At 60.0% G+C, this 14,124-nt stretch overlaps 1 protein-coding gene across 1 annotated transcript in view; it reads left to right on the forward strand.

Annotated features, from left to right (window-relative positions):
• The window catches only part of LOC116827587 (alpha-2-macroglobulin-like protein 1), a 68,508-nt gene extending 56,780 nt beyond the window's left edge, over nt 1-11,728 (forward strand). The window contains 12 exon segments of the mRNA XM_075059817.1: nt 915-996; nt 1,276-1,429; nt 4,832-4,906; nt 5,434-5,590; nt 7,267-7,466; nt 7,723-7,929; nt 8,080-8,204; nt 8,627-8,717; nt 9,141-9,209; nt 9,657-9,759; nt 10,897-10,938; nt 11,651-11,728. Coding sequence (XP_074915918.1) covers nt 915-996; nt 1,276-1,429; nt 4,832-4,906; nt 5,434-5,590; nt 7,267-7,466; nt 7,723-7,929; nt 8,080-8,204; nt 8,627-8,717; nt 9,141-9,209; nt 9,657-9,759; nt 10,897-10,938; nt 11,651-11,679 — 1,334 coding nt within the window. The 3' untranslated portion in view covers nt 11,680-11,728.
• The last annotated feature ends 2,396 nt before the right edge of the window (nt 11,729-14,124 follow it).

Below are 14,124 nucleotides of genomic sequence, written 5' to 3' on the forward strand. Positions count from 1 at the left end.
ATCAGCTAAACCCTGAGCATGTGGGCAAGACTCACCAGTCAGCACCCAGGAAAGAATTCTCTGCAGTAACTCAGATCCCATCCCATATAACATCCCATCACAGACCACTGGGCATACTTACCTGCTGATAATCAAAGATCAATTGCCAAAATTAATTGCCAAGCCCAATGTCCATATTCAGGGTGACTCCAGTCAGTGACTGGGGATCTCAATCCATGTGGCTTAAGGTTTCCCCCTCTTGAAACCCAGAGCAGACCTGAGATGAAGACCGATCCTGTCCCAGGGTTCTTATTCATTTCCAGCAGCCTTTAGGCCTGAGAAAACAGTAGACTTAATTCTCCTTCCAAACATCCTGGCAATTAGCACAGAGTAATTTATCCATTAAACAGTTCAGATACAGGTTACCACAACCTTCAAAGAGACAGAGACAATAATACCATTTCACTCAAGTATCATCATAAATGTTAATATTCTTTTTTTGATCTTTGAATTGAAGTTATAGCAATAGACAAGACTTGTTTGCTGACATCCCAAGACCTGAGCAAACATCTGCCCTTCTTCCTCTAACAATGGAGACTTGCATTTCACAGCTCTATTCATTTACATATCTTCCTAACCAGTCCATAACGTTCACCCATGAGTCAGGTCAGTCTGAGTTAATTAACTCTTTCTGACCCTGTCACCTTTCAATGAAATATTGTATTAGACTCATAATGTCACAGGCCTGTATTCAGCCTTAGCTCCATCCCCCTGTTCAAACTGACCCCTGGAATCTCCGAGTCTCAGCGCCGTGGGGGAGGGGAGGGCTAGTGGGCCACACAGGGTGCAGGCTGGGGGTGGATTCTAGCCCCTGGGGGTGAGCGGATCCAGGGTGAGTGGATCCGGGACTCGCTGTTTCTTTCCCATCTCCGCAGGCTACCAGCGCGAGCTGCTCTATAAACACGATGACGGCTCTTACAGCGCCTCTGGGGAGAGAGACGCCAGGGGCAACATCTGGTGAGGGGCCGCACGGCAGGGGCGAGTCAGGGCTCTGGGCGGGCAGGGCCTACCGGGCTGCAGCCTGACCCCCAGCCCCACTGCTATTACAGTCCTGCTCCCCACACAGCTCTGCACCTCGTACTCACTCCAAATCCCCACCGTTCTCATTCTGGGCTCCCCTGACAGCTCTGCTCACCCCCACAATGCTGACCCCCAGCCCTGTGCCCCACACACCTCCCTCCTGGCCCGCAGCATCTCCTGCAGAATGTCCCTCTCACAGGGTCTCTCCCCACCCAGGCTGACGGCCTTCGTTCTCAAGTCCTTTGGCCAGGCCAGGCCCTACATCTCCATCGACGAGAAGCACCTACAGGACGCCGTAAGGTGGCTGCAGCGCCGCCAGCTGGAGAGCGGCTGTTTCTGCAGTGCGGGGAAGCTGTTGAACGCCCTGCAGGTGAGAGGTTGGGGGGACGGGCTGATGAGATGGAGCAGGAGGGGACAAGCTGGGGAAGGGGGTGGGGGCCCCTCATGACAGCTGGTGGTTGTGACCCGTTTCGGGTTGGGGGATTTCCCTGGGTTTTTAGCAAAAGCTGAATGACTGGAATGGCCGGGGCAGCGGGTTATTGCACAGAACGAGGGACCTGCCCTGGCCCAGCCCCGCCAGCTCCTGCACAGCCCGGTCTCCCTGTGGGCACTGAGCAGACCCCGCACCCATTGCCTGGCATGGAGAGCCTGAGCGGGAGGGCCCAGCCCAGCCCAGCCCTGAAGTCATGTGATTCCCACAACTTCCCACCTGGCTCAGGCAGAAGGGCAGTCGCAGTGCATCATGGGAGATGTAGTCCAAAGGAGCCGAGTCCATGGGGGAGTGGGGGCACGAGGCCGGTGCAGCTGAATGTTGAACTGGTTCACAGTGGAAGGTTTCCGTTCAGGTCGCCCACCCGAGAGGCTGCGATTTTGGCCCCGCCGCCCCACCACAGAATGTTGCGTTTCCATTTTCCCAACGGAAATCGAAACATTTCAGCAAAAGTAACATTTTCCCGCAGAGTTTTGGTTTTGTGGAAACTGCATTGTCTGTCGAGAAATCATTTCAGCAGGAAATTCCCACCCAGCTTGAGTCACAGCCCAATTCCTGCCCGGAGTTTGCTGAAAGCTGGGACTCTATGGGAGGGGCTGGGGCTGTACCCAGCCATTTAGGAGCTAGAAGGAGACAAATCTTAGGAAAAGTCCAGATTCCCGCATGAGGGGACTATTTAATGAGCAGGAACTCGCCCAGCAAGGGGCGAATCCTTGAGCCTCTGCAGAAATGGGCCCTGGTCTTCACAGGAAGTCTGGCAAATGTCAGTTCAAACCAACTTCCCAACCTCTGGTTCAAGGGGGGCTCAGATAGGATTTTATGCTGGGAGCGCAGTGCAGCCATTGTGAGATGACTTTCCCTTCCTCCTCTCCCCTGGTTCTCATGACGCAGACAGAAAGCAGATGACCAGAACTCTGAAGTGCCATGCGATGGGTTGGGATTCACCACCTGGCACCTCCCGCTGGTGACTCTGGGAATTAGCTCTGTCTGGCGGAGCTAATTCCTCCTGGTGGTGTCCCGTCCATCTTTCCGCCCTCAGTTGCTGTCTCTGGACCCGCGTTGCTCCCTGCTTGGCGGCATCCTCTTCGAGGTCACTGCCCTGGCAGTGCCCCTTAGTCCATCTGCACCCCCTTCCGGGGGTCTACACCCCAGCCACTATATCCAACTGCCCTCTGAGTCCAGTCCCTCTTGTCAGGGATCTGGCATAGTACAGTGGCTACTCCCTACGGCCAATGGCTGGGTGTACTGCAAGGGAGGAAGAGGGGACTCAGGCCCGCCCTCTACTCTGGGTCACAGCCCAAGGACCCTCTGGCATCAGCCTCACTGTCCTCCTTCTCTCCCCTCATCTGTCTGCTTCCCCGGGGTGCTTCCCCTACCGCTCCTTGCACCTACTAGGCCAGGCCTGCACAACTTGTAAAGCGGCAAGGGCCACATTACTCCAAAGAAAACAGCTGAGGGCCAAAATCCCCCAGCCCTGTGGAAACACCCCCCCAGCACTTCCCAGCCCCACGAAAACACCCCGCCCCAGTGCCACCCAGCCCTGCAGAAACAAACCCTCCTTCCACAGCGCCGCCCCACCAAACAGCTGTGGGCCAAAAAGGAAGGTTGGAGATGGGGCAGTGATACTTGATTTTAAATCAACCAGGGGCTCCCAGCTGAAGAGGTGGCTGGGAGCCCTCGGGGCAAATTAAAGGGCCTGGGGGAACCTGGAGCTTTGCAGGGCTGGGGCAGGGATTTAAAGGGCCAAGAGTTCCTGCCACTGAGGGGAGCCCAAGCCCTTTAAATCCCAGCCCCAGCCCGGCTGCTGGAGCCGCAGCCAGGATTCAAAGGGCTCTGGGCTGCCCGCAGTGGCAGGGAGCCCTGAATCTTTTAAATCTCAGCCACAGCCAGGATTCAAAGGGCTCTGGGCTGCCCGCAGCGGGGGGGAGCCCTGAGCCCTTTAAATCTCAGCCGCAGCCAGGTTTCAAAGGGCTCTGGGCTGCCTGCAGAAGCGAGGAGCCCTGAGCCCTTTAAATCTCAGCCATGGCCAGGATTCAAAGGGCTCTGGGCTGCCTGCAGAGCGCTGTGTGCGCAGGATTTAGAACCGCCCCCCCCCAGGCTGCACAGTGAGCCTCCGCAGGCAGCATGTTGTGCAGGCCTGCGCTCGGCCCTTCCCTTCAGGGCCTGCAGCCTGGCACCTACGGGCTCAAGCTCCCTAGCCTCCTGGAGCCTGGCCAGCACTGCTCTGTCTGCAGTGCTAGTCTCCACCCTTGGAGACTGACCTTCCCCTCCCAAAAGCCTAGGCCAGACTGACTGCTCCTGCCCAGAGCAACCTTTATATATGTCTGAGCCTGGCCCTGATTGGCTGTCTCCAAACTGGCCCTGATTGGCTCTCAATAAGCCCTTCTTTGATTGGCTCCCTGTCTGTGCAGGTGCCCTGCCCTGCCACAGCCCACACTCAGGGGAGACCCACTCCAGATGGTTGTTGGGGTTAGTTTCCAGCAAGCAGGTGTCCCGTAACTCTGACACCGCAGAGCCTTGTTTCCCAGTGTCCCATCCCCACCTTCTCAGCAGGTGTAATTATACCTGCAGTGCAGCCCACAATCCCCCTTGCACCTTATGGTCATGTTCCCTTTTGGGCGTTGTTTGTCTGGGGTCTTCATCCCACCTCTTTTGTACCCCGTGGGGGGGGTGAGGAGTGAGGGGGCTTTTCTCTGGCCTTCATTGTTTTATACCTTCCCCCAGTCCCTCTTTGCCCCCCGCCCGACCTTGCCGTGAGCTGGGAGTGGCGGCCGTCTTAACATGTGTGCTCGTATATTCCACTCCACCATGCCCGGGAACACTTCAACTGCTCTTAGCTCGTCCCACTATACTAACAACCCCCCCTGGGAGTGGCCAGGCAGAAGCAACGTCCACAGTGTCTTTCTCCTTTTTGCACACAGATTAGTAAGAATCAAACAGACAAGCAAAACCCAAAATACTATCTGAGGTGAAAATACAGGCCTGCCTGCTACACTGGCACTAGCACAGCCCTGGCAATGCAGCTGCTACCACTTCTCTTGAATTAGCCTGTGGAACTCACTGCCACAATGTGGCCTCCTTGGCTGCTGCAACTGAGGGCAGCTGCTCGGGATCCAGGGCAACTGAGGGCAGCAGGAGGTGGAACCCAAACCCAGCCACTCAGAGCGCTGGAGCTGGTTCTTTTCTGTCCCAATGGGCCTGTCCTGGGCAACGTCTCACCTGCTCAAGGCAATGTATCCTGCAGCTCGGTCTGAGCCGGCTCCGGTGTCTCCATCCCCTCAGGACAGCGTGGTGGACGAGCTCTCTCTCTCAGCTTACATCGCGGTGGCGCTGCTGGAACTGGGGCAGCCGCTCACGGTGAGGCCAAGCCTGGCTGTCCTAGGGGAGGGGCCGGCAGAGTTTGGGGGGATCAGGGTGCTCTGGGGGGCAGTGGAGAGGTGGGTTAGTGGGGGAGGGAGTTGACAGGTCAGTGGGGCGTTTCGTATGAAGGTGAGGGTCAAGGTGCTGTTGGGGGCAGTGAAGAGACAGGTTGGTGGGAGGAAGGAAAGTTGACAGGTCAGGCTGGATTGGTACTAAGACAGGGGTGCTGTGGGGAGTTGGGCTCGGAGTTTCGGTAAAAGGAAGATTCAGCAGGTTGGGGAGGGGCTGGGCTATTTTGGTGTCTAGCACTCGAGGGAGAGGGTCTGGTGAGGCTTGTGGGGCGCAGGGTGCGAGTGGAGGTGGAGGGGATGGGTTGGGGGAGGTGACAACAGGCTGTTGGGAGAAGGTATTAGGGCCCCATGGAGTGGTTGCCGGAGGTCGCACCCAGGCCCCAGTCGCAGGGTGGGTCTCCTCTCGCCGGCTCAGCCTGATGGGGAGTCTGTTTGGTGTCTCCCCTGTCCCAGGACCGCATGGTGACCAGGGTCCTCCAGTGCCTCCGGGAGTCGAGCACCAGCGACCTCTACACACAGGCGCTGCTGGCCTACGCCTTCGGGCTGGCGGGGAGCACTGAGCCGCGGGACGCCCTCCTGCAGCGCCTGGCCCAGCACAGCATCAGCGCCGGTACCAGCAGAACCTCACTCTAGTGCTCTCCTCGCTGCCGGCCTCTGGACCCAGGGCAGGGCCAGCTGCCCCCCACGGCCCTGCCCACCCAGGTGCCCCCTGCCCCGGGGCCTCCTCAGTCTGGCAGAGGAGCTGTGTCTTCATGGGCCAGTCAGTCCGTGATCTCTGCTGAGGCTGCCAGTGAGGGGCCGATGTGCTGGGCTCTGTCGTGGGGACACTTCTCCCCTCAGAGCTGGAGTGAGATCATCCCGCCATTTCCCAAGGGCCCAGCGCACGGAGTGAAGGGGGACAAGGCTGGGTCACTGCCAGCCTCGGGGGATCGGAGCTGAGAACCTAGAGGGGCAAAGCCCCATGTCCCAACCAGCCCTCTAAAGCACCCGGGGCCAGGAACGTGACGGGTCCAGTGGGCTCAGAGCCGTGGGGCAGGGCCTTGCGTAGGCAGCTCCCATGGGGAACGGGACATAACCAAGCCCTGGGGAGATGCCACAGGATCCCAGTCCCATCCTGTGTTGGAGACATCCCAGCTGGGGAGTCCCTGCCTGAGGCTTCTCGGCTCGGCCGGCTAATACTGGGAGGGGAACAGGCAGCACTGGCCTGGGGCCGGCTAGGCCTTGCTGTCTCTCTGTGTGGAGTTTGGGCAGGGGAGGAGGCCTTGGGGGTTCACCCTTGCCTGCACCCTGTGCCCCCGTGCTCCTGCTGGGAGGCTGCCCGTCCCCCAGCTCCAGTTCCCCCAGCCTGTCCCTGCACAGATGCCCTTGGGTTTGTGGCGCTCCCAGCCCAGCCGCGATGTGAGCGATGCAGGCTGGGGCCAGCTCCCCATAGGGCGGGAGGTCCCATGGGAGGCCGGAGGCCCACTGGGAGTGCGGCTGGGGACACTGGAGGTGGAGCTGTCCCGCGTTGGTGCTGAGCTGAAGGAGGCCTCGGCATGATGCCAGGGGTGCTGGGAGTCCCAGGTTGGGCCCATCACACTCATCATAAACACACCCCAGTGATCTCTGTGAGTCTCCTCAGCCCCATTCGAGCTCAGACTGAGCTGTGCTGGGAGCTGAGGCCTGGTGTGCTCGGTTCCTGATGGGCCCTGGGGAGATGTCCCCCAACGGAGAGGAGCCGCCTGCGTGGTCCAGGGGCTTCTGTCCTGTCTCAGCTCAGGTGAAAAGTCCCATCTCTCTAAGCCCTGGGGCGGCAGCTGCAGCTGCAGCTGCTCTGTGCCCCTGAGTTGTGTGTTTTGCCTCCTGCCCCCCTCAGGGCATGTAAGAACTGCTGGGAGCAGCACCAGGCTCCTGCCCCCAGGAGAGGAGGCTCTGCTCCGGGGGGCACGGGGGGGGGGCACACTGTTGTAAAAGGTTACAGGAGCCATCTGCAAGGTCCAAAGACCCTGTGACCCAGTGGAGCTCAGCTTGTAGCTCGGGCAGCAGAGGCTCAGGGGTTTCGAGTCAGAGGTCCAGGGTTCAGTCCCTGCTGATGACCCACCCAGGGGTGTCGTGTTACACTTGTGTAGCCCTGCTGTGCACTGTGAATCACCTGCCGTGTCCTGCCCCAGAGGTGGCTGAATTCAGTGGGGGGCAGGAGTCCCTCCAGCCTGGGAACCCCCTGGGGCCCCTTTGGAAAGCATACAGGTGACCCACTGTGTTGTAACTGCAGCCGTGGGGCTGCCTTTCCCTCGGCCCCTCTCCTAGGGGGACAGCTGTACGGGCAGAGAAAGTCCCTCTACAGCCTCTATGGGACCCAGGCTTCTTCGGTGGAGATGACAGCTTACGTGCTCCTGGCCTATCTCTCCCTGCCCAACATGTCTGTTGCCGACATGACGACCGCTGCCCAGATCGTCCGCTGGCTCATTAAGCAGCAGAACCCCAACCAGGGCTTCCCCTCCATGCAGGTAACACCCCTGCCCTCGGGCAAACCAGTGCTGGGGGCTCTGGTGCAGGAAGGGGCCCCCGAGAGCTGCATCTCCACATCTGAGCCAGGGTCCTTCCTGGGAGAGGGAGTCCTGGGTGCAGAGCCCCCTGCCCTCACGGGCTGGGAGCTGGGGTCCCGGTGTCAGCGCCCCAGCAGGTCCCAATCCTGCTGCAGTGAGTCTGAGCCAGGTTCCTCTCCCCAGAGCGTGACAGCAGCTCAGTGACTCTCCTCCCCAGGGCACAGTGGTGGCCCTGCAGGCCCTGGCCAGATACGCAGCCGTGGCGAGCGGGGCTGTGTCGGTGACAGTGAGCTCCCAGGCTGGGGCCCGGCAGCAATTTCACATGGACAACGCCAACCGGTTGGTGCTGCAGCGAGCGGCCCTGCAGGAGATCCCCGGGCAGTACACGGTGCGGGCCAGCGGCAAGGGCTGTGTCTTTGTGCAGGTGAGTGCAGGAGCCCCTGGGGCCCAGCCGGCCCAGCGGTGACTGGCTGTGCCTTTGCCCTGCCCCACGGTGCCTGGTTCTGGGCCCAGGCTCTGATCTGCAGTGGTGGAGGCAGCAGGCTCTGCCCCAACCCTCTTGCTTGTCTCCCAGCTGACTCTGCACTACAACGTGCCGCCCCCAAAGAGCGCCGCGACCTTTGACCTGCGGGTGGTGACGGAGCCGAAGGAGTGCACCGAGAGCGCCAGATCCCGCTTCAGCCTCGTGCTGCACATCCGGTACGAGCCCCAGCCCTCACCCACTCTGGGTCCGAGTGCCCAGGGGCAGGGGCAGGCCCCAGGCAACGGGAAATGGCCAGGGCAGAGCCGCCCCACTGCAGGAATCGATCGCTGGGGGAGCCATCCCCCCACAGGGCACAGGGCAGAGGCAGGGGCCCCTTGGAATGTGCCAGGGGCTAAAGGGCTGGTCCCGGGGCTGATCTAACGGACAGTTGGCTCCCAAGGAGCTCCTGGGGCCAGGCCCCTTGCTGGGGAGCTCAGGGCTGGCTGGGGGCTAGCGCGGCTCACAACCCAGAGCAGGCAGAGGCATTAGAGACGCCTGCAGGGCCGAGAGGATGGGAGGCCTCCCCTCCCCCACCCCTCCTCCCCCGGGGTCTGTATCCAGGGCAAACCCCGACCTCAGCACACGGCTCCTGTTGCAGGTACAGCGGGGAGCGCCCAGCCACCAACATGACCATCATCAAGGCCAAGCTGCCGTCCGGCTACACCCCCGTCCAGGGCTCCCTGCGGCAGGTGAGCTTCCCAGGGAGGAGAACAGGCTGGGCCCGTCACACAGCATGAAACCAGGGGCTGATCCATGGGGGAGAGCCCAGACCCCCAAGAGAGCACAGATTGCAGCTCTGACCCTCTGGGGGAGCTCCCCCTGCAGAGTCCTGCCCCCTGCCATGGGGCACTGTGCAGCCCTGGGTCTCCCGTCCAGTCACTGAGCAGGTCCTGACCCGGCTTAGCTCCCCTACAACACAACGCCCATGTCCAGACTCCCGCCCCTCCCCCAGCAGACATCCAGCGCTCAGGTGTGACTGGCATGGGGGGTGGCAGCCAGGCCCCTCGGCCATGGGGGCATTTGGTGCCCCATGTCCCAGCCCCCAGCAGAGCAGTGACTCCGGCCCCAACCCTTCCCTTCCTGGCTCAGCCGTTTCCTCCCTCTGCTCCTAGCTGGAGAAGCAGCCTTTGGTGAAGAGGCTGGAGGTGCAGAACGACCAGGTGACGCTCTATCTGGACCAGGTGAGTGCGGGTGGCTCAGGGCTCCGGGGGCCTGATGTGAACGGGGAGGGAGTGTCCTGCCCTGGCTCCACCCCAATTCCAGCTGCTCTCATGGGCTCTGTGTCACACGCACGGCGAGGGGTCACTGAAATCTCCCCTGGTTCCAAGTGACCCATTTCCATAAAGGACGGGGAGATGGGACCAGACTCAGTCAAAGCCCAGGGAGGGCCGTGAACGGAGCTCCGGAGAGCTCCGGGTTGGGGGCTGGAGCTGGGCCGTGAGTGTGATGAAAGGGGTCACATTTTGCAGGGGGGGTGGAATAGGGATTTGGGGGGAGCATTTTCTCACTGCTCCAGGCCGCAGGGGAGAGGGAAGTGGCTGGGCCAGGCTGAGCCTTGGGGAGGAGGGGTTTTGAGCTGCCAGTGCAGACGTTCAGCCCAGGCGCTCGCTCTGTTGCTCTCTCGGTAGCTGACAAAGGAGGCGGCGAGTTTTACCTTCTCCCTGGAGCAGGATTTCCCTCTGAAGAATCTCAGAGCAGCCCCAGTGAGACTGTACGATTACTACGAGACGGGTGAGTCCGGCCCTGGGAGAGCTGCTTCTGTGGGCCCCATGCAGAGGTGAAAGTAAGTGGTCCATGGCGGGGATTTAAAGGGCTCTGGGCTCCGGTGGCTGAGCTGGGGCCGTATTTTAGAGGCTCGGGGCTCCCCTCAGCGGCGGGAGCTCCGGGCCCTTTAAATCCACACTCGAACCCGGCTGCCGGAGCTGCGGGAGCATTTAAAGGGCTCTGGGCTCCACGGTGGCCAGAGCCCTGAACCCTTTAATTTTCCCTTGAGCCCCAGGGGCTCTCAGCCACCTCTGCAGCTGGGAGCCCTAGGTTGATTTAAAGGCCCTGGGGCTCCCAGCCACAGCCGCTGCCCCAGGGCCTTTAAATCATGAGAGGCCTCGCCTCTTCAGGATGAGGCCACTTCCTCCACAGGACTCGGGCAGTCCTGTAAATTACTTTCACTCCTGGCCCCATGACACAATCTATGGCTGCAGAGTGTATGTCCTGTCCTGACGCTGCCCCATTTGCAGCCACTCATGAGCTCTGTGGCACAACCAGTGCCTGGGTAGAGGGTGGTGCCATTGCAATCCCTCCTCTCCGTGTCACCCGTGTCCGTAGTTGATCTCGGCCCCCTGCTCGGGCAGAGCCTGGCAGCCGGCCCGCCATGGGCCTGCGGGGGTCAAGCTGGGGACACCTGCTGGGGGCGTGTTCCCGGGTTCGATCTATGGGGTCGGGTCACCTGGCGGGACATGACAGCCATGTGCTCGTCGGGCTAGTGGGGCACATGGGGCTGGTGTAACTGGGGCCATCCCAGCAGGAATGGCCAGAGCAGGTGTGTCCCTTCTCTCCAGGGTCCCCCACTTTTCTCCTGCCATCCAGCTCCCTAGACTCCCCCAGGATCCTGTGTGCTGGGCCAGGAGGTGGCAGGACGGTTTCCCTGGTGCCTGGAGGGGTCAGTGACAGAGCCTGAGAGTTCACAGCCCCACTCAAGACAGCTGAGGTTTACCCCCCCCCCACTAGCAGGGCAGACCTATAGATGGGCTCCTGTGTGGCTGGGGAACACTCTGCCTGTGTGGGATTGGGGGGTGGGAGGCTCTGAGCCCCCACACCCTCAGTCTCTCCTGCAGTCATTACTTTCATGGTGCACCGCCCTTGCTGTTGCAGGTGAACACACAGAGGCTGAGTACAGCGCCCCCTGCAGCTCAGGTAGGTATGACATACCCCCACTGGGGGTTTTGGCCTCCGAGAGCGTAGGGACAGGGCTGAGAGCAAGAGGCCCTGCAGGAGCATGGAAGGGCGGTGGAATGGGGTGGGTGAGGCGAGTGCTCAGCTCTGAGGGGATGCAGGGAGCCCCCCCCTCCAAGATCTGGGAGAAGGAAGGGGGGGGGGGTTAGTCTATGCTGCCTTATGGGGGTGGGGGGAGCTAGGAGGGCCTTGAACTGAGCAAAGGGATGTCCTTGGCTGAATCCCCAAGGAACCCGCCTGGCCCAGAGCAGTGGGGTGGTGAAATTGTCTGCAGGGCGTGGGGCCCAGGAAGCCAGGCTGTGCTGGAGGGAGCAGTGCCCGTCCGCCATGGGGCTGGGATTGGAGAAGCCGATGGAGCGGGTATCCTCGTGTTTGTGACTCATCAGTTGGTCAGGCTGGAAAGCAAAGCAGCAGCGAGTGAGCACGTGGCTCTGGGGACGCTCCGCCGGGGATGTGCTAGACACAGTGGACCCTTGGACTCCTTCCTCCTCCATCACTCAGCAGGGACTGACTCCAGGTTCAGCACCATGGGCACCCGCTCCTTTACCACGCGAGGGAGGGTCTAGGTGGGGCACTTTGTGCAGTAACAAGGCCAGTTGTCTCTTTGTGGGGCCTGGGAGCAGTCAAGGGGAGTTGGATCCCTGTCTCAGGGGATGTTTGTGTTTATTTAAAGCCCCCGACACTGAGGGACATTCCCACTGAAGCCCCTGCCGCCATGCCCCCTCTTGAGAGCACCACGTGGGTAGCCAGATACCCCAGGATCTTGGGGCACGGACAGGCTTTGTCTCTGCTGCTGCTTTCCATCCCAGCCATCCCATCCCCTGGCCGGATCTGCCCATGGCTACAACATGGCTTCTTAGCACCTTCTTCGGTCACTGTATCCCCATTTGCTGTGGAAACGTGCCAACCCCTCCTGGCACATTACAACTGGTAAGACGTGAAACCTGTTTCTAAGGCAGTTTTTTTTCTGTGCTCATTGGGGGGAGCAGGAGGAAAGTTGGCTGGTGAGTGTGAAATGGGTTGTGCAGGGCACACGTGTAAGGGGAGTGTGAGGAGTTTGATGTCACAGAGTGTAGGGGGAGACTAGGCCCAGAACCCCCAGATTCCTGCCATTCACCATGACTCTCAGCCAGCCAGTAAAACAAAAGGTTTATTTAGACGACAGGAACACAGTCCAAAACAGGTCTTGCCGGTACAGACAACAGGACCCCGTTTAGTTAAGTCCATCTGGGGGCCCCAGGGAGGCCACAGCCCCATTGGGAAGCCTCTCTCCATTTCCCTGCCAGCTCCAAACTGAAACTCCCTCCAGCCTCTCACTCAGCCTCCCCCGGCTCCTTCCCCAGCCTTTGTGTCCTTTGTCCAGTTTCCTGGGCAGAGGTGCTACCTGCCTCCAACCCCCCTCCTGGGTTCTCAGGTTACATGCTCAGGTATCCTCCCTTCCCCAGTGCCTGCCGTCCCAACTCCCCTGCAACTTCCCAGGTTAATACTCCCCACTCAGCATTCAAAGACCACGTTTGTCACATCTCTTCCCCCACTTCCAGACCGAACTGAGCAGGGTCACTTCAGCCAGTGACCTGGGGAAGTTTGAACCTATCTAGGTTTCCAGGGATGCGCCAACCTCCCTCCCATTCCTTGGTGAGAATTACACCAGGCCCGTCCAGTTTCCCACCCCCCTTTAGGTCAGGTGTGCTCAAGGACACGTGTAGTCTGCACGTAGGAAGGCTTGTGCGGCTCGTGCCCTTTCCCCCCCCAGTACCCCTGGGGTTCAAACTGGGCTGGGATCTTTCTTCAGCGTTCCAGTCTAGAGGGCTGTGATTTGGGCTCTCTTGGTTCAGAGCCCCACTTTAGACTTTGGAAAGGCTCCTCTATCCTTGGCAAGGGTCCTACAGCCATTTTCTCCTTGGCCCGGGCCTTCCTCACCCTCTGGCAGGGGTCACAGGTCGGCAGTACTGATGGACATGAGTAAAGACCCCAGGCCAGTAAAAGTTCCATAGCAGCCTCTGCTGGGTACGCCAGGTTCCCTGGTGCCCTGAGAGGGGGATGTCATGGGCCCGGCCCAACAACTGGTGGAAATACTTCCGGGGTACCACCAGCTGCCTCCTGATTCCCCTTGACTCCATTTCCCCTGGGGGAACCCCTTCTCCCACAGGAACCTTTTCCAGCAACCTTCCCCCATGGTCTGTGCCACATTGAGGTTGGTCAGGTCCTTATATTCCACAAGGAGGGATCCTTCTGCAACTCAGCCTGGAACTCAGCAGCTGGAACAGGGATGGAGGCCTGTTTTTTCTCACTGGCTGGGTCTGAAGCCACAGCCTCCTTGAACTGTGTCCCTGGGCGTTCCCTCCCCTCCGAGTTAGGGTCCTGCTCCTCAGACAGGGTACCGTCCCCGAGGTCAGGGCACAGTGTCCCTCGCAGGCTCAGGCTATGGGGCACGACCAGGGCACGCTGGGGGTTGCTTGGCCAGGCCTCCAGGGCCCCCCCCCATTAAGACCTCAGTGGGCAAATGATGCACCCCCATTTCAAGTGTACTCTTGCCATGGGCACCTCGAATGGGGTCCCCCCACAGCTCAGGGTCAGACAGGTGTTGGGCATCACCTGATCTGGAGCTACTGCCTCGGGCCAGTGTCACCTCAGCGCCTGTGTCCAAGTATCCATAGACTTTTCTCCCATCCACCTCTAGAGGAACAAGGCACTTGCTCTGCAGGAACAGCCCTGCGCCCATGCTGGGGGGTTGGATGCCCTGGACTCAAGGTTCTCCATTTACAGGGTGGGCGCAGGGCTGTCCCTGTGGAGTGAGTGCCTTGTTCCCCTGGAGGTGGATGGGAGAAAAGTCTATGGATACTGGGAATTCCCTGTAGTAACTCAGATCCCACCCCATCTAACATCCCATCACAGACCACTGGGCATACTTACCTGCTGATAATCAAAGATTAATTGCCAAAATTAGGCTACCCCATCATACCATCCCCTCCATAAACATATCAAGCTTAGTCTTGAAGCCAGATATGTCTTTTGTCCACACTACTCCCCTTGGAAGGCTTGTTCGACTTCGCTCCTCTATTTAGAACCTTCGTCTAATTTCAAGTCTAAACTTCCTGATAGCCAGTTGATATCCATTTGTTTTTGTGTCCACTTCCTTCCCTCCCT

Source organism: Chelonoidis abingdonii, chromosome 21 (assembly GCF_003597395.2).
Source record: "Chelonoidis abingdonii isolate Lonesome George chromosome 21, CheloAbing_2.0, whole genome shotgun sequence".
In the NCBI taxonomy this organism is placed as follows: domain Eukaryota; kingdom Metazoa; phylum Chordata; order Testudines; family Testudinidae; genus Chelonoidis; species Chelonoidis abingdonii.